The sequence below is a fragment of the Gekko japonicus genome, unplaced genomic scaffold (genome assembly GCF_001447785.1).
Source record: "Gekko japonicus isolate JY-2015 unplaced genomic scaffold, Gekko_japonicus_V1.1 scaffold1389, whole genome shotgun sequence".
Classification (NCBI taxonomy): Eukaryota; Metazoa; Chordata; class Lepidosauria; order Squamata; family Gekkonidae; genus Gekko; species Gekko japonicus.
In genome coordinates, this window is record NW_015176492.1 from 530,124 (window position 1) to 554,593 (window position 24,470).

The 24,470-nt window shown below is 52.6% G+C and overlaps 1 protein-coding gene across 6 annotated transcripts in view; it reads left to right on the forward strand.

Moving 5' to 3' along the window:
* The window catches only part of CLASRP (CLK4-associating serine/arginine rich protein), a 57,483-nt gene that overhangs the window by 18,142 nt on the left and 14,871 nt on the right, over nt 1–24,470 (forward strand). For 3 of the 6 annotated variants that reach the window (XM_015427256.1, XM_015427255.1, XM_015427257.1), the window contains exons 7-16: nt 2,203–2,287; nt 3,331–3,476; nt 5,814–5,910; nt 9,699–9,777; nt 12,824–12,897; nt 14,917–14,958; nt 15,570–15,791; nt 18,241–18,495; nt 18,602–18,781; nt 22,398–22,437. In XM_015427256.1, the coding sequence (XP_015282742.1) occupies nt 2,203–2,287; nt 3,331–3,476; nt 5,814–5,910; nt 9,699–9,777; nt 12,824–12,897; nt 14,917–14,958; nt 15,570–15,791; nt 18,241–18,495; nt 18,602–18,781; nt 22,398–22,437 (1,220 nt within the window). Of the gene's footprint in view, nt 1–2,202; nt 2,288–3,330; nt 3,477–5,813; nt 5,911–9,698; nt 9,778–12,823; nt 12,898–14,916; nt 14,959–15,569; nt 15,796–18,240; nt 18,496–18,601; nt 18,782–22,397; nt 22,442–24,470 lie in introns of all 6 variants that reach the window. The other 3 variants (XM_015427258.1, XM_015427259.1, XM_015427260.1) reach the window with 3 other exon arrangements.

Below are 24,470 nucleotides of genomic sequence, written 5' to 3' on the forward strand. Positions count from 1 at the left end.
CTGGAGACAGAGGGAACAGCAGCCAGTTTGGTGTAGTGGTTAAGAGCGTGGACTCTAATCTGGGAGAACCGGGTTTGCTTCCCCATTCCTCCATGTGCAGCTGCTGGTGTGACTTTGGGTCGGTCACAAGTTCTCTCTGAGCTGTTCTCTCACGAGCAGTCCTCGAGAGAGCTCTCTCAGCCCCACCTCCCTCCCAGGGGAAGGGCAAGGGGATTGGAAGGCGCTCTGAGACGCCGAGCGAAGGGCGAGGTATAAATCCAGTCTCTTCTCTCTTCAAATACTTGTGTCGTATGGGCTCTTTTTGTAGTGGGAACTCCTTTGCGTATTAGGCGACCCCCCCCCCCCCCAATGTAGCCAATCCTCCAAGAGCTTACAGAGCTCTTCTTACAGGGGCTACTGTAAGCTCTTGGAGGATTGGCTACATTAGGGTGTGTGTCGCCTAATATGCAAAGGAGCTCCTGCTACAAAAAGAGCCCTGCGCGGGACGAGCACAGGGAGGGTTATCCCTTGGTGACGAAACTCGCCACCGCCGTCCCATTCAGGGATGGGGGAAGCAACCTGCTAACAATAAGGTGGCTCTTCCCGGTTGTGACTTATCTTTGGGGCAGCTACCCTGGCAGAGGGTCCAGCTCGTGTGGTATGCAGCTGGAGCGGAATCCTGCCTTGGTGCCAGCCGCGTTTGGGGCGGTGAGCTCTGCCGCTTCCTCTCTGCCCCGCCACATCCCTCCTTCCTCCAAAGAGCGGCGGAGTCCCTCATGGGCCCTTTAGCTCCCTTCTGCAGTCATTTGCATCCAGTTTGGTGTAGTTGTTAGGAGCGTGGACTCTAATCTGGGAGAACTGGGTTTGATTCCCCACTCCTCCACTTGCACCTGCTGGATGACCTTGGGTCAGTCATAAAGTTCTTTCAGAGCTGTTCTCTCAAGTGCAGTCCTCGAGAGAGCTGTCTCAGCTCCACCTCCCTCACAGGGTGTCTGTTGTGCGGAGGGGAAGGGAAAGGAGTTTGTTAGCCGCTCTGAGACTCCTTTGGGTAGTGAAGGGTGGGGTATAAATCCAATCTCTTGTCTTCTTCTAATGGGAGCGTCCACAGGAGTCTTTTGGAGAGCCAGTTTGGTGTAGCGGTTAGGAGGGCGGACTCTAATCTGGGAGAACCGGGTTTGATTCCCCACTCCTCCACTTGCACCTGCTGGATGACCTTGGGTCAGTCATAAAGTTCTTTCAGAGCTGTTCTCTCACGGTCAGTTCTTTCAGAGCTGTTCTCTCAAGGGCAGTCCTCGAAAGAGCTCTCTCAGCCCCACCGACCTCACAGGGGTGTCTGTTGTGGGGAGGGGAGGGGGAGGGAAAGGAGATGGTGAGCCGCTCTGACTCCTTCATGGAGTAAAGGGCGGGGGTATAAATCCAGTCTCCTCCTCTTCTTCCTCCTCCTCTTCCTCCTCCTCTTCCTCTTCTTATTCTTCTTCCTCCTCTTCCTCTTCTTTCTCTTCTTCCCCCCCGCAGGGGGTGTGATTTCCTGAAAAAAACAGCAGGGGTTTTTGGTTTTGACCTTTAAGGCCCTGAGCGGTCTGGGACCAACATATTTGCAGGGCCGCTTCCTCCAGTACACCCCCAGGACAGCTTGCTGGTGGTCCTGGCCCCGACCCTGCGGAACTCTCTGCCAAAGAACATCAGGGCCCTGCGAGATCTCATGCAATTCCGCAGGGCCCGTAAGGCGGCGATGTCCTGCCAGGCGTTTGGTTGAGGACAGCGAAGGCTTACACCCTGCCTGGATCCCTGTCCCTTGAAGGGTCTACTCCTCCCCCATAAAGCACCCACAGACCGGAAACGGGTGGGAACCCCAAATCCCGCCACTTTCAATGAATGAATTATATGTTCTGACAATGGTTTCATTGCTTTCAAAACTGTACATCGCCTAGAGCCCCACAATCGTGGGGATTAAGCGGTCCAAAAAGGCAGATAAATGAGTAAAGAAATGCATCAAAACCCGAAGGCCAGCCCCCGGATCGGCAAGGCAGGGGGCCAGTTTCTCCTGCTTGCCCGTCTTCCTGGCCGTCTGCAGTGGCTTCCGTGTGCGGCACCTGTCCAGCTTTTCCCGGTCGCGCCAGAAAGCGGGGAAGACGGGGCAGAGCTGTGCTCTTGTGGCTCTTTCTTGCTGGCGCAGCCGGCTGTACCCTCCCAACCCGCATCGTCTCCATTTCTGCCTTTCAGTCTCGGAGGAGCAGTGTCTCTATCAGATCTACATCGACGAGCTCTACGGGGGACTCCAGAAGCCCAACGAGGACGAGAAGAAGAAGTGAGTGTGGCTGAAACTTGTGGAGGCTCATGGGGCAGAGCATGTTTGATAGGGAAGCCTTGTGGAGAGCCAGTTTGGAGTAGTGGTTAAGAGTGGCAGACTCTAATCCAGAGAACCGGCTTTGATTCCCCATTCCTCCACATGCAGCTACTGGTGTGACTTTGGGTCGGTCACAAGTTCTCTCAGAGCTGTTCGCTCAGGAGCAGTCCTTGAAAGAGCTTTCTCGGCCCCACCGACCTCACAGGGTGTCTGTTGTGGGGAGGGGAAGGGAGAGGAGATGGTAAGCCGCTCTGAGACTCTGAGTGAAGGGCGGGGTATAAATCCGATCTCCTCTTCTTCTTAAAGGTGCTTTCTTGGTCGTATTTATATGAAGTCATCTTGGAACTCTGATCAAAACTTCTGACTTTCTTTGGAAGTTCTGCTTGAATTCTAGTGATAATACAACTTCATACCAAGCTAGGTTTCATAGGCTTTTCTGTAGCTTTCTTTTCCCCCTGGCCTGGGCTTTTGGGCATATTCCTATGGTCGAATCCAGGCTAAACTGGCAAATCCCACTGATTTCTTTCCCCTTCAGACCAGTGCTCCCTCTAAGCTGTGGAGTCTTGTGAGCAAAAATTCTACTTTGTGAGCTACTGGCATTAAAGGTGTGAGCGAGTGATTGGGCTGCTGCATAAATTAGTTTGCTCTGGAGCCGTCCTTCCTGAGCTAAGACGAAAATGGGTGAGCCGGAGGCTAAGAAACTGTGAGCTAGCTCACACTAACTCAGCGTAGAGGGAACATTGCTTCAGACCTCGCTTCATGCCGTTCCCCTATTCTCCCCAAGATCAGCATTTTTGTACAGACATGTGGGCTGCAGTGGGAAGGTGAAGGAGGTTGGAAAGCTCTGTTCTGCTGGAAATTTTAGTCTGAATGCAACCCCTAGGCCACAAAGGGAGGAAGAAGCCGCTCTTGGGCAATAGAAGGACAGAGATGTTGGGGACAGAGACGTCCATCTCACAAGCTCCACCAGGCAGGCGTTTGAAAAACTGTGTTCCCCCAACTAGGTTAGCGGAGAAAAAGGCGTCCATCGGCTACACGTACGAGGACAGCACGGTGGCGGAGCTCGAGAACCCGCCCGAGAAACGGACGGACGACGACGACTCCGAGGAGGACAGCAACACGGACGAGGACGAGGTCATCCCCGACATCGGTGCGTCTCCCGAGGCCCCGCTGGCGCTCAGGGGTTGGCTTTTACGAAGCCGGGGGGGCGTGGCAGTTGGCCCCTCGCTCCTTGCTGTATTGCGGCCCCTCGCTCCTCGCTGTATTGCAGCCCCTCGCTCCTTGCTGTATTGCAACCCCTTGCTCCTCGCTGTATTGCAGCCCCTCGCTGTATTGCAGCCCCTCGCTCCTCGCTGTATTGCAACCCCTCGCTCCTCGCTGTATTGCAGCCCCTCGCTCCTCGCTGTATTGCAGCCCCTCGCTCCTCGCTGTATTGCAGCCCCTCGCTCCTTGCTGTATTGCAACCCCTCGCTCCTCGCTGTATTGCAGCCCCTCGCTCCTTGCTGTATTGCTTCCGCCTCTGGCCCCGTGGTCTGCTTGAACCGTAACGAGTGCTCGCTTCTTGGGCATGCCAGAACGGCACCATACGGTCTGTTTCGAGAGGAAGATCGGTCGTCTGGCACCGAGGAGTCCTTTTTGCAGAGCTGCCTGCCGCTGCTCCCCTTTATTTACCTATTATTTATTAATTTCGATTTATATCCCGCCTTGCCTGACAGGAGGCTCAAGGCGGCGTACAGTGGGTTAAAACTTCAATAAAACACAGATAAAATTCCACAAAGTGCAGATCAAGTGCCGATGGCAATCGTTGTGAGATGGTCCAGTATAACTAGACCAGTATCCCTGGTTGTTCGTAATGCCGGTAACATGTGGGCCATGATAGATCAATTTTTTGTAGCTCACTCATCAGTGGCGGCTCCTAGTCGAAGGTCTGGCGGAAGAGCTCCATTTTACAGGCCATGAGGAACTGTAAAAGGTCCTGCAGGGCCTTGATGTCTTCTGGGAGCTCATTCCACCAGTGTGGAGCCACCACTGAGAAGGCCCTGGCCCTAGTGGAGGACAGTCTGGCATCTTTACCCAGAATTCTCATATTACTGACACCCCCTCTCCTATAACTAGCAATCCCCTCCATAGCCTCCCTACTTTCCTTCATGAGGAATTCATTATCCCAAATATCAGTGATACTGCTGTCTCCCTAACTAGGGATTCCCACCATTCCCCAGAGCAGAAAGCATTTATTTGCCGTCCAAGATCAGCTGCGGAAGGTGTGTAGTCCTGGGGCCAAAGTCTCCTTCCAGCAGGATCCAAAAGCAACATTCTTATTAGGTGGGGAGCGGCGCCACGGCCAGGAACTGTCCCAGCCCCCCCTCTGGCTTGTCGCACCTTCCCGTAGTGGCGACCAAGCGGAGTGGGTTGCAAGTGGATTCTCTGGACTTGATATTGCCAGGGAACCACGGAAGAATAGCAGAGTGCTCAAAGGCTTGAACGCGGCAGAGCTTGGGGGGCTAGGGGTGGCGACAGACTTACAAAGTCACACAGAGTCAGCAGTCAGTTCTAAAGCTAATAAGCAACTTTTATTAAAGGAAATGCATGCTCGAGAGTGCAGGTAAGAGAGAGATACAGAATTCTTGTTCTAACTAACTAGATAAGGGGCGTCGAACTCATTTGTTATGAGGGCCGGATCTGACATAACTGAGACCTCGTTAGGCCGGGCCCTGTGTGTCATAAAACGTAATGCCAGGTACCGGAGATATAAACTGTATAAAGGACACAACCACAAAGGTTTTTTTTCAAAAAAACTTAAAATAAGAACATGCTTAAAACATTAGCACTCTTGCAATATTTTGCTTATTTAACAGTGTCTGATAACTGACACCTCTTGCTCTGAAATCTTGCATCAAAAAGTCTGTGCTGCTGCAATTTTGAGTATGCTGTTCAGGTGTGTATCTGTAAGCTGCAAACCTACGATGATGCAGCAGCAGCAGAACTGGAAGAAGAAGCAGAAGACAGCCAGTTCCACCGCGGGCCTCATCTGGCCCCTGGGCCTCATATTTGACACCACTGAAGTAGATGGTGTTGGATGCTGGACGCATGTCCAGCCTCCATGGTGCAAGATGGAGATGGTGCACCTCCTTTTTTGTGCGTGTGAGAGCGGAAGCAGGGGAAATTGCCCCTAAGTGTAGCATCCTACTTCAAAGGAAAGGATGCTCTGTGTGTCCTGACCACTCTATCTGCCTCAACTCTTTGGTGCCATCTTCTCAAGTCTGAGGCAGGAGACGGTGCCACTCCCAAGTTCTCCACTTCCAACAGCAAGTGGCCCCATTTTAAGGCCAGGTGGATCCCGAAGTGCTCAGGTGCTGGTTTTTTTGTTGTATCAAGAGTTCTTCGGTCGGCAGCGGCCCTCTCGATCCGGCCGCGGATGGTGGGGGCTGTTAGGTGCGGGGTTTCTGGGAGCCCATCCGCCAATCAGTGTCCCTTCTCTGGCTTGCAGATGTCGAAGTCGACGTAGACGAGCTGAACCAGGAGCAAGTGGCCGACCTGAATAAGCAGGCGACCACCTACGGGATGGCGGAAGGAGATTTTGTCCGGTAAGGGGCCCTGGGGTTCTCGAGAAGAGGCCGTGCACAGGCTCTGCTGTATCCGTCCTCGCTTACGTCCATGGCAACGCTCCCTCTAAGCTCTGGAGTCTTGTGAGCAAAAATCTTACCTGGTGAGCTGCTGGCATTAAAGTTGTGAGCGAGCAATTTGGCTGCCGGATCGATTAGTTTGCTCTGGAGTCCTCCTCCTTGAGCTAAGACAAAAATCTGTGAGCTGGACGCTAAAAAACTTTGATGTAGCTCTAGAGATGTAAAGGCCCGGAAAAAAAACGGAAAAATTAGGAAAAAAACCTGAAGCCTTTTTGTTTTTTTCTGAAAAATTGGAAAAATTGAAAAAAGAAAAAAATTGATTATGAAACTTTTTTTTTAACATGATGAATAAAATATTTTAAGACAAGGTGTTAAAATATTTTCCAAATCATTTCTAAAATATATATCTGTGGTATCAGATTGATCTAATTTCGGTGCACTGAGGACAAGCAAGTCCTAGGTTACAAACTGAACCCTCCAATGCAAGAACAAAATGCATTTCTTCCTTTAGGAAGTACGATTGTCAGAAGAAAAGAAAAAGGTTTCAGTTTTGTTTTTGCATGTGGGTGGGTATTATGTTTGTAATAATTGTTTGGATACACTATATTTTTAATATGCTAGTTGTGATAATTTCATGCCAAGTAAAAATGTCCACAGTCATCTTTGATGTTCCTAAAGTAACAGAATGACGTTCAATCTGGAAAAGACAAAAGAAATGCTAATGTAGCGTTTTTTTCAATTTTTCCGAAAACTTCCAGTTTCCCCCTGAAAAAAAAACGGGTTTTTTCCCGAGCTTCAAAATCTCCGGAAATTTTACATCTCTAGGTAGCTCGCACTAACTCCGCTTAGAGGGAACAGTGGCACGGTAACAAGCAGGGCACTGGGTTAGTCTCCTAGCTTACCCGGGGATCGTCGCCCTCGCGTCCCCCCCAGCTGTGACTACCACGGAGCTGGTTAACGGGTAGAAAATGGTTCCAGAGGATAGTCCCGTTGGTCCATTCACATTGGGAATACTGTGTGCAGTTCTGGTCACCGTCTCTCCAAAAGGGCATCACAGAGCTGGAAAAGTGCAGAGGAGGACGACCACGAGGATGAGGGGGTTGGTTGGAGCCCCTTCCCTTGGAGGAAAGGCGGAAGCGTCTGGCACTTTTCACTTGAGAAGACAGATGACTAAGGAGGGACAAGGAGCTGCGGTGGCTCAAGTGGTTAAGACGCTGAACTGCAGGCTGTGGAAGGTCGGTAGTTCAGCAGTTCGAGACCCGAGTGTGCCGCATGATGGAGTGAGCTCCCATCTCTGGCCCCAGCTCCTGCCAACCCAGCAGTTCGAAAGCAAGAAATTGCAAGTAGATAAATAGGGACCACTTCGGTGGGAAGGGAACAGCGTTCCGTGCGCCTTGGTGTTTATTCATGCCGGCCACATGACCACGGAAACGTCTTCGGACAGTGCTGGCTCTTCGGCTTGGAAACGGAGATGAGCACCGCAACCCTAGAGTCAGACTCGACTGGCTTTCGAGCAAGGGAGACCTTTACCTTTACCTTTTAAGGAGGGACATGGTAAGAGGTTTATCCAATCATGCATGGGGCGGAGAGGAGTTGACAAAGAGAACTTTTTCTCCCCCTTCCAAAAGACTAGAACTCGAAGGCATCGGATGAAACTGTTGGGCAGTAAATTCAGGACGGAGAACGGGAAATACTCCTTTACACAGGGAGTGATTCAAAGGTGGACTTCGCTGCTGGAGGACGTTGTGATGGCCTCAGGAATAAACAGCTTGAAAAGGGGATGAGATAGGTTCATGGAGGATATGTTTATCAACGGCTACTAGCCGTGGTGGCTGAGGGGAACCTTCAGTTTCAGAGGTACTAAACCTCCGAATCCTAGAGCCAGGAGGCAACATCAGTGGAAGGCCCTGTTGTTGGCCCTCCAGAGGAACTGGCTGGCCACTGTGTGAGAAACAGGATGCTGGACTAGATGGACCCTCACTGGTCTGATCCAGCAGGGCTCTTCTGATGTTGTTAGGAGGGCCTCGGCCTCTCCGCCCTGTCGTTGGCCCTCCAGAGGAACTGGCTGGCCACTGTGTGAGAGAGGATGCTGGACTAGATGGACCCTCACTGGTCTGATCCAGCAGGGCTCTTCTGATGCTCTTAGGAGGGCCTCGGCCTCTCCGCCCTGTTGTTGGCCCTCCAGAGGAACTGGCTGGCCACTGTGTGAGACAGGATGCTGGACTAGATGGACCCTCACTGGTCTGATCCAGCAGGGCTCTTCTGATGCTCTTAGGAGGGCCTCGGCCTCTCCGCCCTGTCGTTGGCCCTCCAGAGGAACTGGTCGGCCCCTGTGTGAGACAGGATGCTGGACTAGATGGACCCTCACTGGTCTGATCCAGCAGGACTCTTCTTACATTCTTAACATCTTAGGGGCCAGCAAGATATTTGGGGTATACGCTTTCAAGAGGCAAAGCTTCCTTTGTCGGCTCTGCTCTAGGTAGAGCACGGCAACCAAAATGACAATAGGGTTTGATACGACTTCCTTGTGACTGCAGTTTATAGAACTACAAACTCTTCTATTTTTTGCCGTCCTGAGATAGTTCAAGATCACCCACTGAAATGGACGGGCAGTAGTCTCCAGGCAGACCAAAGGAAATACGTTTGTCATATTGCCTAGAAGCAGATGTGGTTTTTTCCACTGCCCTGAATCATTTTCAAGACAAATTAATGATGATTACAAGTAACGTTAGGCGGACAGAGCCAGACCTACAGCCAGGGGTCTTACTGTACCTTCAAGTCAGTCAGGTTTTTATGACGATGGAATTAAAAAAATATATCTTATCAGTCTTTGAAGGTGCTGCTGGGCCTTTGGCCGTAAAAGAAATTGAAATAAATGGTGGGCTTGCTACCCTTTGGAGGGGCCAAGGTGGCTCAAGTGGTTAAGATACTGAACTACTGACCGGATGGTCGGTAGTTTGGCAGTTCGAGACCCGAGTGCCGCGTGGCGGAGTGAGCTCCCGTCTCCGGCCCCAGCTCCTGCCAACCTAGCCGTTCGAAAGCAAGAAATTGCAAGTAGATCAATAGGGACCGCTTCGGTGGGAAGGGAACAGCGTTCCGTGCGCCTCGGCATCCAGTCATGCCGGCCACGTGACCACGGAAACGTCTTCGGACAGCGCTGGCTCTTCGGCTTTGAAACGGAGATGAGCTCCGCAGCCCTAGAGTCGGATTTGACTGGCTTTCGAGCAAGGGGAACTTTTACCTTTACCTACCCTTTGGAGGGAGCTGCGGTGGCTCAAATGGTTAAGACGCTGAACTGCAGGCTGTGGAAGGTCAGTAGTTCAGCAGTTCGAGACCCGGGTGCCGCATGACGGAGTGAGCTCCCGTCTCCGGCCCCAGCTCCTGCCAACCTAGCCGTTCGAAAGCAAGAAATTGCAAGTAGATAAATAGGTACCACTTTGGTGGGAAGGGAACAGCGTTCCGTGCGCCTTGTTGTTTAGTCATGCCGGCCACATGACCACGGAAACGTCTTCGGACAGCGCTGGCTCTTCGGCTTTGAAACGGAGATGAGCACCGCAACCCTAGAGTCGGATTCGACTGGATTTCGAGCAAGGGAAACCTTTACCTTTTTTTACCCTTTGGAGGGCAGAAAGGGAAACATGAATCTGTTAGTGGGTAGTAGAGTTCTTAGAAGGCCGTTTTTGAGAGCGACCCTCCAGATTAAGTTTGACTTCTTCCCCCCCTTCCTCTCCCCCTCCCCCTCCCCCCAGGATGTTGCGGAAGGACAAAGAGGAGGCAGAAGCCATCAAACACGCCAAAGCCCTGGAGGAGGAGAAGGCCATGTACTCGGTAAGGCCAGATGAGAACCCTTTGCAGTTCCGAGCAGTCCTGAATATAACCCCTTCCCGGTTGCTCTTGCGTTTTTCAAGAGGGTCTCGTCCACCACCCTCCTGTGAAGATAGATCAAGATGGGTAGCCGTGTTTGTCCGTAGCAGGAGAAAAGAGCAGGAATCCAGGAGCACTGGAAAGACTATCCAAACCTGTGGCAGGGGAGGAGCTTTTGTGGGCCACTGCTCACTTCCTCAAGACGGGTGGCCCTCTTAGTCTGCCTGTAGCAGGAGAAAAGAGCAGGAGTCCAGGAGCACCTTCAAGACTAACACAATTTGTGGCAGGGGAGGAGCTTTCGGGAGTCACTGCTCACTTCTTCAAGACGGGTGGCCCTCTTAGTCCGCCTCTAGCAATAGAAAAGAGCAAGAGTCCCAGGAGCATGTTAAGGACTAACAGAATACGCGGCAGGGTAGGCGCTTTTGGAAGTCACTGCTCACATCTTCAGAAATCTGAAGAAGTGAACAGGGACTCCCGAAAGCTCCTCCCGTGCCGCATATTTTGTTAGTCTTCAAGGTGCTCCTGGACTCTTGCGCTTTTCTCCTGCTGCAGACAGACTAACAGGGCCACAGATTTTGTTAGTCTTCAAGGTGCTCCTGGACTCTTGCGCTTTTCTCCTGCTGCAGACAGACTAACAGGGCCACAGATTTTGTTAGTCTTCAAGGTGCTCCTGGACTCTTGCGCTTTTCTCCTGCTGCAGACAGACTAACAGGGCCACAGATTTTGTTAGTCTTCAAGGTGCTCCTGGACTCTTGCGCTTTTCTCCTGCTGCAGACAGACTAACAGGGCCACAGATTTTGTTAGTCTTCAAGGTGCTCCTGGACTCTTGCGCTTTTCTCCTGCTGCAGACAGACTAACAGGGCCACAGATTTTGTTAGTCTTCAAGGTGCTCCTGGACTCTTGCGCTTTTCTCCTGCTGCAGACAGACTAACAGGGCCACAGATTTTGTTAGTCTTCAAGGTGCTCCTGGACTCTTGCGCTTTTCTCCTGCTGCAGACAGACTAACAGGGCCACAGATTTTGTTAGTCTTCAAGGTGCTCCTGGACTCTTGCGCTTTTCTCCTGCTGCAGACAGACTAACAGGGCCACAGATTTTGTTAGTCTTCAAGGTGCTCCTGGACTCTTGCGCTTTTCTCCTGCTGCAGACAGACTAACAGGGCCACAGATTTTGTTAGTCTTCAAGGTGCTCCTGGACTCTTGCGCTTTTCTCCTGCTGCAGACAGACTAACAGGGCCACAGATTTTGTTAGTCTTCAAGGTGCTCCTGGACTCTTGCGCTTTTCTCCTGCTGCAGACAGACTAACAGGGCCACAGATTTTGTTAGTCTTCAAGGTGCTCCTGGACTCTTGCGCTTTTCTCCTGCTGCAGACAGACTAACAGGGCCACAGATTTTGTTAGTCTTCAAGGTGCTCCTGGACTCTTGCGCTTTTCTCCTGCTGCAGACAGACTAACAGGGCCACAGATTTTGTTAGTCTTCAAGGTGCTCCTGGACTCTTGCGCTTTTCTCCTGCTGCAGACAGACTAACAGGGCCACAGATTTTGTTAGTCTTCAAGGTGCTCCTGGACTCTTGCGCTTTTCTCCTGCTGCAGACAGACTAACAGGGCCACAGATTTTGTTAGTCTTCAAGGTGCTCCTGGACTCTTGCGCTTTTCTCCTGCTGCAGACAGACTAACAGGGCCACAGATTTTGTTAGTCTTCAAGGTGCTCCTGGACTCTTGCGCTTTTCTCCTGCTGCAGACAGACTAACAGGGCCACAGATTTTGTTAGTCTTCAAGGTGCTCCTGGACTCTTGCGCTTTTCTCCTGCTGCAGACAGACTAACAGGGCCACAGATTTTGTTAGTCTTCAAGGTGCTCCTGGACTCTTGCGCTTTTCTCCTGCTGCAGACAGACTAACAGGGCCACAGATTTTGTTAGTCTTCAAGGTGCTCCTGGACTCTTGCGCTTTTCTCCTGCTGCAGACAGACTAACAGGGCCACAGATTTTGTTAGTCTTCAAGGTGCTCCTGGACTCTTGCGCTTTTCTCCTGCTGCAGACAGACTAACAGGGCCACAGATTTTGTTAGTCTTCAAGGTGCTCCTGGACTCTTGCGCTTTTCTCCTGCTGCAGACAGACTAACAGGGCCACAGATTTTGTTAGTCTTCAAGGTGCTCCTGGACTCTTGCGCTTTTCTCCTGCTGCAGACAGACTAACAGGGCCACAGATTTTGTTAGTCTTCAAGGTGCTCCTGGACTCTTGCGCTTTTCTCCTGCTGCAGACAGACTAACAGGGCCACAGATTTTGTTAGTCTTCAAGGTGCTCCTGGACTCTTGCGCTTTTCTCCTGCTGCAGACAGACTAACAGGGCCACAGATTTTGTTAGTCTTCAAGGTGCTCCTGGACTCTTGCGCTTTTCTCCTGCTGCAGACAGACTAACAGGGCCACAGATTTTGTTAGTCTTCAAGGTGCTCCTGGACTCTTGCGCTTTTCTCCTGCTGCAGACAGACTAACAGGGCCACAGATTTTGTTAGTCTTCAAGGTGCTCCTGGACTCTTGCGCTTTTCTCCTGCTGCAGACAGACTAACAGGGCCACAGATTTTGTTAGTCTTCAAGGTGCTCCTGGACTCTTGCGCTTTTCTCCTGCTGCAGACAGACTAACAGGGCCACAGATTTTGTTAGTCTTCAAGGTGCTCCTGGACTCTTGCGCTTTTCTCCTGCTGCAGACAGACTAACAGGGCCACAGATTTTGTTAGTCTTCAAGGTGCTCCTGGACTCTTGCGCTTTTCTCCTGCTGCAGACAGACTAACAGGGCCACAGATTTTGTTAGTCTTCAAGGTGCTCCTGGACTCTTTCTCTTTTCTGCCCTTCCCACAAAGATCACTCATAACAAAAGAACAGCGAGGAAGGATGTTGTCTGACTCCATGTGTCCTTGCCCCGGAGTGGGGGAGTCCACCAGAGAGGGTGATTCCCCCCCCCCTCAGCCTCCATCAGACCAAGGCGACTTCTGCAACGCACCTCCCCTCCTCTCTTCCAGGGCCGTCGCTCTCGGCGACAGAGAAGAGAATTCAGAGAGAAACGTTTGAAAGGCAGGAAGATCAGTCCTCCGAGGTAAGGCTGTCGATGGGGGGACCGGGGGAGGCTGATTTGACTGCCCTTGGGCCACGTGATTTCTTCTTGCTTGCCACATTGTGGGGGGGGGGGGGGGCTGACTGTTTTTACTGTCTGTGCTTCTTGGTGCTGGGGGTGCTGAGCATGTGTGAGGAGGACAGCACATACTACATTCTCTGCTTGTGGGTGGTGATCAGCCCCCCCCCCCCCCCCAGGGCTCAGTGGAGCACCTTTGAGCAGATTGCTCCCCCCCCCAAAGAAGGACCTACAGTTCTCCCTTCTGGATGTGGGGTGGAGGGGGCATCTCCCAGTTTCCAGTCCTGCCTCCACTAGGAAAGCCAGTCTTTTCTATCCTTATCCCCATTCAGAAACCCGAAACCATCCTAACTTTGATCCCTCTAGACTTGTGTTCCTCAGTATCGCCCTGCCCCCGCCCTGTCCCCCTCTCCTTTCAGTGCCAAAGCCCCGTGCATCTATGTTGCTTGCAGGGGCTGTCCGGTCCACAAACACTGGATGCCACATTCCTTTGCACTCGCTTGTCTGTTGCATGAGCACATCCGAAGGAAATGCAGCCAGGTCTGAAGCCCTATCAGCCCCAGGGGGTGTCGGTTCTCGCTGCTGGGGAGGTAGCGTGGTTATAAGAATGTAAGAAGAGTCCTGCTGGATCAGACCAGTAGTCCATATAGTCCAGCATCCTGTCTCACACCGTGGCTGACCAGTTCCTCTGGAGGGCCAGCAATGGGGCATAGTGGCCGAGGCCTTCCACTTATGTTGCCTCCTGGCTCTGGGATTTGGCAGATTAGTTCCTCTGAATGTGGAGTCTCCACTCAGTCACCATGGCTAGCAGCCATTGATAGACTTATCCTCCATGAATCTATCTAATCTCCTTTTCAAGCTGTTTATTCCTGTGGCTATCATTATACCCTCTGGCAGTGAATTCCACACTTGAATCACTCTCTGTGTAAAGTAGTGTGGTGTAGTGTAAAGAGCAAAGAGGTGTCCTGTAAAGAGGTGTCCTGGTTAAGAGTAGGGGTGGGCAGGAAAAAAAATATTTTTTTCAGATTCGGGTATAATAAAGCTGAATTTTTTCGGGATACCTGAATACCAATACCAGTATTCTATTGGTACCCGAAAATGTTCAGTATTTCCGAAAATTTTCAACTCCATTATATTCTATGGGGCCATTGTAGTCAATGACAAAAATCTTCTAATAAGTATTCAGGGGACTGGGGGGGGGACGGGGTTTGAGGTAGAGGCACCAAATTTGTATTGTAGCTGCTGGAGCCTCTCCCCGAAAGACCCCCCAAGTTTGGAAAAGGTTGGTCCAGGGGGTCCAATTATAGGGGCATCCAATGAGGGTACCCCCAATCCTCCATTGTCTCCTATGGGGATAGGGAAAAGGCAGGCAGCAGTATCTCCCCAAAAAAGCCGGAAAAAACCCCAACAATTTTCGGGGGGGTTTCGGCATTCAGTATTTGGCAGGTGAATCAGCTCAGGGGATCTGATTCGGTATGCCTAATACCCGAAAAATGCCGAAAAAGTTTTTCCCCGGGTTTTTTTTTGGTTTGGCTTTACTGAATGCACACCCTAGTTAAGAGTGTCAGACTAGTATCTGGGAGACCCGGTTGGAATCCTTACTCCTGCTGTGGGTGGCCTTGGGCAAGTCACACGCTCTCAGCCTAACCACATCACAAGGTTGTTGTGAAGGTAAAATGGAGGAGAGGAGGGCAAAGTAAGCTGCTTTCAGTCCCCTTTTGGGAGAAAGGCAATGTACAAATGAATGAAATGAATAGATAAAATCCCGATACCAGTATTTGGAAGAGGAAGGGTGCTGAGTGTAGGGAGCTAAGCCCTAGGAGGTTGGGCTTGGGCGGATATGTAATTCTCGCTGAACAGGCCCAGGGGGATTTCCTGGAGACCTCCAGCACTGCAGTAGCCTTTTCATAAGTCTCCCACAATGCCTTTGGCCGTCTCAGGTGGGCATCAGCTTTCTCCCCCTCACGCTTTCTGTCTTTGCAGCTACGCCCGGAGAGACAGCCCCACCTACGACCCCTACAAACGGTGAGTAGCGCCGAGTCCTGGCCATACCTCTTGGCTACTACCCTTGGTGTTTTCTCCCGATGGCCCGAGTCACTCGCGGGCTTCTCTGGGAGTATTTCTCCCTCTGTCGTCAAGCCGGATTGTGGTGTAGGCCCCCCAAGGCAAGGGGGAAAGTCTTGACAATGGGATGGGTTTACGCAGAGTAGGGAAAAGTTAGTACATATGGGAGTCTGCCACAGACTCTTTAGGGTAGTCTTGGGCAAGTCCTTGTTGATCCGGCTTCAGTTTTTCCCGTCTGCTGGACGGCGATAATAAACCTGCCCACCTTACAGGGCGGTTGTAAAAATTGTACGTTGAGCTACTTTTGGTTGCTGGAAGTGTTTTATAGACATGTTAGTAGTGTGTTAACAGTCAAGGCAGTCCTGTTTGTGCCCTCTTTGTTTTCCATATTCATTAAAAAGAAATTATTAAAACATTTATATCCCACTTTTTACTCGTGGTTCTAGGCAGGGTATAAATGTTCTAATAAATGAAATCGGAAGACGCAAGGCAGCATATGCCCGGCTGAAGTCCTCCAACCCTGCCCTCCCGCCTGTCGGTGACCACCCTCTCTCTCTTCCCCCGCCCTTCAGATCCCCTTCGGAGTCCACCTCCGAGTCCCGCTCCCGTTCCCGCTCGCCTTCCCCGGGCCACGAGGAGAAGATCACCTTCATCACCAGCTTCGGGGGCAGCGACGAGGAAGCGGCGGCCGCTCAAGCCGGAGGAGCCCCCCGGAAGCCCACCTCCCTCGGCAAGGCACGCTCCGGCCAAGGGCAGCAGGGCAGCGCTGCGGCAGGTCATAGCGCCTCTTCCCGGTCGGTAACTTTCACGCCCGCCTCGCTTTCCCAAAACCTTAAAGCAGAGACCGTTCCGGGGCCGAAGGTTGATTTCGTATTTTTCCCCCCTCCCCCCCCCCACCCCGAGGAGGCGTGGCCGCGCTCCCCGCTGGCGGCTCTTGTCAGCCAATCCCCACGCAGCCCCCGCAGAGTCCGGTCGGGAAACCCTTTTCCCTCCCGACCCAGGGTTGTTCTGTGGAATGCTGGGAAACGGAGAGGGACCGGTCTAAGGGGTGTCAAGGGGGGCGGGGGGGGATGCGGCTGTTCCTTGCTCATCTGTGTAGCCCCCTCTCTCCAGTAAACCCCGTTGCAGCTGCTGTTGCTTCCCAGAAACAGCGGGCGATCAGACAGCAGATGATGAAAGACACTCCGTGTGTTCGGCTTGAATTAATACAGTCGCTCCCCCCCCCGCCCCCTTCATTGTGATGTTCGGGATACTGGTTTACTGCAAGCTGAATCCCCAAACTCTGCACTCCTGCAAGGGATTTCCTGGAAATCCTCTTCGTCACCGAGTTTGGGCTTTACCACTTCAGACGGCAAACGGGGGAGTTCACGTGCTGCTGTGCTCTCCCACACAACAGCCCCCCCCCCTATATTTACCTCCATATGGAAAGCCGCTGAGATAGATGATGGAAGCCAAGCGGAGCACGCACTGTTTTCTCTTGTCCTGCATGACCCGGTTTTGCTAGGCACGGGGAGGCGGAAGGCAACTCAGTGGAGCTCTGAGAGGAAACCCCCCCCCCCAACCCTGATTGTTGGAAATATCTATTCACAACCGTGCCTTTGGCTGCTGAGTCGTGGCCGTTAAACTCTCTTTCCTTCGCCCCCGTAAAAGGCTACCATCTTTTTCTTCTTTCAAAAGCCTCTCCGAACCCCTTTGAAAGGCCGGAAAGACTTTAGAAAATTGTGTTCTGCTTCTAATACCGCATGCCGGTTTTGCTAAAGTTGGTCCTGCAAACCGGGGGGGGGGGGGCACGGGTATAGATGGAGGGGGGGGGGGGGGGGGGGGGGGGGGGGGGGGGGGGCTGCAGATCGTGGACAGAGGAAGCCAGTTTGGTGTCGTGGTTAAGAATGGCGGACTCTAATCTGGGAGAACCGGGGTTGATGCCCCGCGCCTCCACATGCAGCTGCTGGTGTGACCTTGGGTCAGTCACAAGTTCTCTCAGAGCTGTTCTTTAAGGGTAGTTCTCGAAGGAGCTCTCTCAGCCCCACCTACCTCACAGGGTGTCTGTTGTAGGGAGGGGAAGGGAAAGGAGATTGGAAGCCGCTCTGAGACTCCGAGTGAATGGCGGGGTATAAATTCCAATCTCCTTTTCTTCTTTGTGCCAGTGAGATCTTTTGCCTGCCCAGTTTCTGTAGCAGCTCTTTCAGGTCCTGGGGCTGAGAGGTGTCTTTTGCAGCCTGCGATTCCTCTAACTGGAGGTGCCTGGAATTGAACCGGGGGCCTTCTGTGGCCAAAGTGGGTGTTTTTTGCCCGTGAGCCACAGCCGCTCCCAAATATTGCCTCTTTTATGTAGCAGAGTAAGGGGCTGCAGCAAAGCTCTGCTCTGGTTCTCTGGCTGCCAGTCAGAAGGCCCCCTTCTGGCCACCATGCGTGTAAATACGCACAAATTAGGGATGCCAGCCTCCAGGTGGGACCCGGGGTTCCCCTGGAATTCCAGCGCATCTCCAGACTACAGAGATCAGTTCCCCTGGAGAACGTGGATGCTTTGGAGGGTGGACTCTGTGGCATCGTACCCCATGGAGGTCCCCGTCCTCCCCAGGCTCCACCCCCAAATCTCCAGGATTTTTCCAGCCTGGATCTGGCAACCCTTCCCCCCAATCCCCCAGTTGTGGCCAGGGGGGACCTGGCAACCAGGCACGCATGACAGGCTGCTGGCCGCATCTTAGCAACCCGCCTAAATCATAGTCTGTTGAGCGTCCCCCTTTCTGCTTTCCCCCCCACATACGTTTCCACTGGATTTGAGCCCACTGGTGGACAGAATTCTCCCCAGTGAGCGTGAAAGGGAAAACACGTGCACGCTTCCTCCAAAAGGCAAGCCGGCCTTCTCGGAAGCGGCTCGCCCATGCTCAGTTGGGCACAGAAGACGGATCAGGCGGCCGGCTGTGAGATCTTGCAGTAAACCAGTGCCACGGTCCAGTGTTCCCCTAGAGCCCTCTGCAGGTCCTCCCGGGCCTTCCTGCCTCCTCCAGCACAGGGGTTTGGTTTCAGAGAACAAGAAGAAGGGGATAGGGGGTGGTGTGGATAGGGTTTTCCAGAGTTGCCGTGAGCTCCGCAACCCGTCGGAAGCTTCTGTTCTGATGTGATTCGCTCACCACGGCTGGGTCCCAGCAGTCCGGGGCATCCCCCCCCTACCCCTCCTGCCGCGCCTGCCGCTCCCCCTGCCCTCCGTCCAAGCAGCTAGCGTTCCCTCTCTCCCCTTTCCAGGCGACGCTCCACGTCCTCCTCCTCCTCCACGTCCTCGACCGCCTCGTCTTCCAGCTCCCGCTCCAGCTCGCGGTCCCACCGGGCCGGCGGGTACCACCGAGCCAGCCGCTACACCCGCTCCCGGAGCCACAGATACTCCCGCTCCCGCAGCAGAACCCGGCGATACTCCGCAGGGGGCTCGCGGGACGGACGCCGGCACTCGCGGTCTCGCTCGCCGGAGCGGGGCTGGCGTTACGGCTCCCGACGCAGATCCAGGTGAGTCGGCGGAACGGTCCCGGCAGCGCCCGCGCTCTGTAAACGAGTGGTCCGGGTTTTGGGGGACCGGGCATCGACCCCTGACACTATGGCCTTTTGTCCGTAGGAGCCACTCTCGGTCGGGGGAACGGTACCGGTGGAGCGGCCGGGGAGGGCGGCACTGGAGCAGCAGCCGCAGCAGCAGAAGCCACAGCCAATCGCGAAGCCGCAGCAGGTCGGCGTCTCCGGCCAGAGAGAAACCGCTGAGGCCTGCGGCTTCCCCCGCAGTAGGGGAGAAACTGAAAAAGTGAGTGAATTCCTGCTTTCTTTGATCGTCTCCTGATGGTAAGCAGGGGAGTTTCTCTGGGCTTCTGTGACATGTTTTGTGTTGGTGTAGTGGTCAGGAGCACGGACTCTAGGTATAAATCCAATCTCCCTCTTCCTCTTCTTCATATGCCCCACCTTTCTCCACAGTGGAAACCCTAAGCCGTTGACATCATTTCTTCTCTCCTTATAAGAACCTAATAAGAGCCTTGCTGGATCAGACCAGTGTTCCATCTAGTCCAGCATCGTGCCTCACACAGAGGTCACCCAGTTCCTCTGGAGGGCCAACGACAGGGCACAGAGGCCGAGGCCTTCCTCTGATAAGATCATGAGCCCTGCTGGATCAGTCCAGTGGTCCATCTAGTCCAGCCTCTTGCCTCACACAGTGGCCAACCAGTGGGGGAACATTTTAACCTCCTAGGACATTCAGTTGCTGACCTAAAAGTAGCAGTTCTCGTACAAAGGAATTGCTAAGTGAGATTAGAAAGAGAGACTGCTGAATTGTAACTGATAACGAAGCTCAAGACAATGCATCCACCTGGACTGAATAGAGACCTAGGCTTCCTGTCTCATTACCAATGCTGTTTTCTCCACATCTACTACCTCTCTACATATCACACCTGCTATTGTCATTTGCCTGCTAATGTCATTTGGCATCTGAAATCACTCCAGGTTCCAGTATATAAAACAGATTCTAGTTGCATCTAAAGAAGTGAGCAGTGATTCACAAAAGCTCCTACCCTGCCACAAAATTTGTTAGTCTTTAAGGTACTCCTGAACTCTTACTCTTTTTTTTTACTGCTGGGTAGGTAGATTGTGTTCCATGACCCAGCAAGCTGTAGCCCTCCATCCTTGGGAGTTTTTGAAGGTTCATTCTTGGAAGGAAAAAAGTTCAAGTCCAGTGGCACCTTTAAGACCAACAAAGCTTTACTCAAGGTATAAGTTTTTGTGTGCACGCGCACTTCCTCAAATACACTGAAATGGAAGTTGCCAGTCCATACATATAAGTAGAGGGCGAGCAGCAATTTTTTTGTTGTTGCTCAGTCGCACAGTCCAGTCCGACTCTTTGTGACCCCATGAACCAGATCCCGCCAGGCCCTCCTGTCTTCCGCCGTCCTCTGAAGTTTGCTTAATTTCATGTTCGTTGCATCTATGACACTGTCTAACCATCTCATCCTTTGCCGTCCCCGTCTTCTTTGACCTTCAATCTTTCCCACCATCAGGGTCTTCTTCTCCAGTGAGTGCTCCCTTCTCATTGGGTGGCCAAAGTATTTGAGCTTCAGTTTCACTATCTGGCCTTCCAGGGAACAGTCAGGGTTGATTTCTTTTAGGATTGACTGATTTGATCTTCTTGCAGTCCAAGGGACTCTCAAGAGTCTTCTCCAGCACCATAGTTCAAAAGAATCTATTCTTCGGCGCTCGGCCTTCCTTATAGTCCAACTCTCGCAGCCATACATGACAAATTAGTATACAGCATAATTAAGGTGTTTAACAGATGCAAGGACCAAAGTGGAATAAAAAGCTTAGTTTATATGGTCACCATTTGTTTTGAGTTTAATTCTGGTGGGGGGGGGGAGACGTAGTGAAGGAAATAAATCAGAATTGGAGGTTGATGGGCAGACGTAACCTTCTTAACCGTGGAATGTGGAGAGTAAGCCAAACAAATGGTAACCATATAAACCATGTTTATTAGTCCCATTTGGTCCTTGCATCTGTGTAGTGGTTAAGAACGCGGACTGTAATCTGGGAGAACCGGGTCTGAGTCCCCACGCCTCCGCATGCAGCTGCTGGCGTGACCTTGGGTCAGTCACAAGTTCTCTCAGAGCTGTTCTCTCAGGAGCAGTCCTCGAAAGAGCTCTCTCAGTCCCAACTACCTCACAGGCAATGTTCCCTCTAAGCTGTGGAGTCTTGTGAGCAAAAATTCTACTTTGTGAGCTGCTGGCATTAAAGTTGTGAGTGGGCAATTTGGCTACTGCATAAATCAGTTTGCTCTGGAGCCCTCCTTCCTGAGCTAAGACAAAAATATGTGAGCCGGAGGCTAAAAAACTGAGCCAGCTCACACTAACTCAGCTTAGAGGGAACACTGGTCACAGGGTGTCTGTTGTGGGGAGGGGAAGGGGAAGGAGATTGTCAGCTGCTCTGAGACTCCTTTGGGTAGTGAAGGGCAGGATATAAATCCAATCTCCTCTTAGTAGTAGTATGCTGTGTGCTAATTTGGTGCTCACCCTCCACCTATGTGTATGCTAATTTGGACTGGCAACTTCTGTTTCACTGTATCCGAAGAAGCGCGCCGGCACACAAAAGCTTATCCCCAGAATTAAACTTTGTTGGTCTCAAAGGTGCCGCTGGACTCAAACTTCGTTCTGCTGCTTCAGACCCAACACGGCCACCCACCCGAATCTATCTTGGAAGGAAGTCACTAATGTCCCCGTTTGCCAAACTGGAACCTGGGGAGCGAGAGATTATGGGCTGCCTGAGGCCACAGAAGCATCCGTGACAAATTCAAACCCTGGTCTTGAGTCGATCCCTCCGCACACAAGTGTTTGGCCGCCAGCTCGTTTTTTGCAAATAAGGCGCTCGCACCATTTCCCCAGTTCCTGGAAAGGAGTCTTTGTGATCTTGCAAGAGTTTGCCATTCATGGAATCATAGAGTTGGAATCATAGAATTGGAAGGGACCTTGCAGGTCATCTAGTCCAACCCCCTGCACTCTGCAGGAGCATAGCTGAACGATAGCCCTACACAGGGGTCATTTCGTAGGAAAAGAGGTGCAGGCGCTCATTAGCATAACTTATTTGCATATGCCACGCCCCCTGACATCACCGGAAGTGTGTCAGAAGGCAACACCCGCCGCTCAGGCTCCACTGGACTGTTTTGGATTGCTATCTATTGGGGGGGGGGACACACAGATCTGCCCTCACAGAGGATGGAGAGCTTGTACCTGAAGGTGGGCCGGGGGGGGGGGGGCTCGGCAACTTACCTGGCTGCTTCCTGTTCCTTGTGGCCTGACTGAGGGCTGCTGGGAGCAGGGGGTGGGGCTTGTTGCATGTACCCGCCCCCTGGGCTCCTTATTGCCGGAGCTCCGCTCCTGTGCGCTCCTGCAGGAAATGACCCCTGGCCCTACATACCTACCTACAACATACCCGAAGGAGCCTCCACCACCTCCCGAGGCAGACTGTTCCACTGCTCAACCACTCTTACAGTTAGGAAGTTTCTCCTGATATTTAGCCAGTAACGACTCCCTTGTAATTTCCACCCATTAGATCTAGTCTTGCAATCCGGAGCAAGAGAGAATAGATCTGCTCCATCTTCTACATGACAGTTCTGGGCATGCAAGTGGACCACTCACATGAGCGTTTGTGAAAAAGCGAGAATGGGAGTATTTGGCTGCTGGGTTACACTGGCTCACGTGAGCCACACAGATGCTAGGAGACTGTTCTCTTTTTAGCAGGGTGGATCGGTTGGAGGAGTTTTAATATGGACCTCGCTGTTCAAGATAAAAACCTCTTCTCTCCCAAGTCAGGTTGAGCTGTTGGGCGTCTGTCCTTTTCCCGATCAGCCTGTAACGTTTATTCTCTCCCTTCTCTCCCTCCTCCTTTAGGGCTGAGACTGCCGGTGGTAAAGAGACAGGAGCTGCCAAAGTCAGTAAGAATTTAAACCTCACCTTTTAAAAAAATATATATATCCCCATCACTGCAGGAAAAAAGGCTCGGGGAGCGATAGAGATGCAGGCAAAAACAAACAAAAAAAGCCTTTAAGAACGTTGGGTGCCCAGAGTTGCTTGCTCCAGACGTTGGCAGGGACGGACAGCCTCTCCGATACTCACCGAATTAGGAATAAAAATGAATCCGTGGGTTTTCTGGGCTAGCTTTGCAGAGGTGGGGCTCTGGGAAAGAGAGGTTTAACGTCAAGCTTTTAACTTCATGGGCTGTGGTAGCTCAAGTGGTTAAGACCCTGAACTGCAGGCTGTGGAAGGTCGGTCGTTCAGCAGTTCGAGACCCAAGTGTGCCGCATGACGGAGTGAGCTCCCGTCTCTGGTTCCAGCTCCTGCCAACCTAGCAGTTCGAAAGCAAGACATTGCAAGTAGATAAATAGGTACCACTTCGGTGGGAAGGTAACAGCGTTCCGTGCGCCTGGGTGTTTAGTCATGCTGGCCACATGACCACGGAAACGTCTTCGGACAGCGCTGGCTCTTCGGCTTGGAAACGGAGATGAACACCGCAACCCTAGAGTCGGATTCGACTGGCTTTCGAGCAAGGGACACCTTTACCTTTTTAGTTTGGTAGGGAAGGAGGGCCGTGCAGCGGGTGGTGACGGATAACGAAGAGGGGCTTTTGCAGCAAAGAGAGAAATCCAGGGAGACACTGTTGATTGGGGGGCGGGGGCTGTCTCTGTGTGTGGGTGTGTGGGGGGGTTGTCTTGTTTCCTTTCTGTCGGCTGCCGTTAATCTGGCTCTTATCGCACGGCTCCTGCAATACCGCCGGCGTTTCTAGCAGTCTTCTGGGGCAGGACCAAAATGTGGATCCCGCTTTCCCTCCCTCCCATCACAACCTTTTCTTTAAGGAACTGTGCGTCGTCGCACACTTTGCCCATCCTCAGAAACTCGGGGGGCAGCCAAGGTCCGTAAGGCAGGAGGGAGGGATGTGGAGAATCAACGGCAGGCAGAGCAGCCGTGTATACAGAGTTGGACTCGCACACGGGTCCTCCTCCCAGCTGCCCACTGCTGTTGGACGCAGCTCCCCAAATTCCGGGGCAAAGCTGCCTTCCCCACCCTTTAGGGTTGCCAGGTGCCTTCCTCCTGCCGGCGGGTGGGTGGGTGGGTGTTTAAGGGATGTTCCGGGATGGGCAAGGACGTCGGCGACGTCAGGGCGACACTCTACTTTTTGGGCAAAACTCTATGGTAAAAGTGGCTACACACCATAGAGTTTTGCCCAAAAAGTAGAGCGCCGCCCCCGTCACAACGACGTCAGTTCTGGAAGCGTGTTGCCGACATTTGCTTGGGGATGTGGTTCCCCCACCGCCCGGCGGGGGATCCTCCGACCCGCCCGGGAACCCATTGCTTCTCGAGAGCCTTGCAATTGGGGACTGGCCCCCTTCCCGCCCCCAGTTCCTTTGGAGATGCAGGATAAGCATTCAGCTTTTGAGCTGTGGGCTCTGTCCAGTCGTAGATCAGTCCGATTCAGCGCTCTGCGTTTGCGTGTGCGCACCAGGATCCGTTGCCCGTTGCATGTTCCACTCCTCTTTTTCATTTGGGGTTAGAAACTCGCAGAGTGTCTCGCCACTCAGGGCTTCTGCCCTGGACCGTGTCATCCTACGGGCCCGTCCTTTTGTCCTTTTAACCGAGTTACCCTGGAGTAACGGACCCCAGTTTGGCCGTCAAGGCGTGGATCGGGGGCTGCCTTTCCTTCTTGGATAAGCGGAACATCTTAAGATGAACGGGGTCTTGGTCAGTTGGTCACGAGCACTACACTACGCGAGCCAGTTCGGTGTAGCGGTTGAGTGCGCGGACTCTAATCCGGGAGAGCCGGGTTTGATTCCCCACTCCTCCACATGCGCCTGGCCGGATGACCTTGGGCAAGCCGTAGTTCTGATAAGAGCTGTTCTTGAAAAAGAGCCGTTTCTGTCAAGACCTCTCTCAGCCCCGCCTGCCTCACGGCGTGTCTGTTGTGGGGAG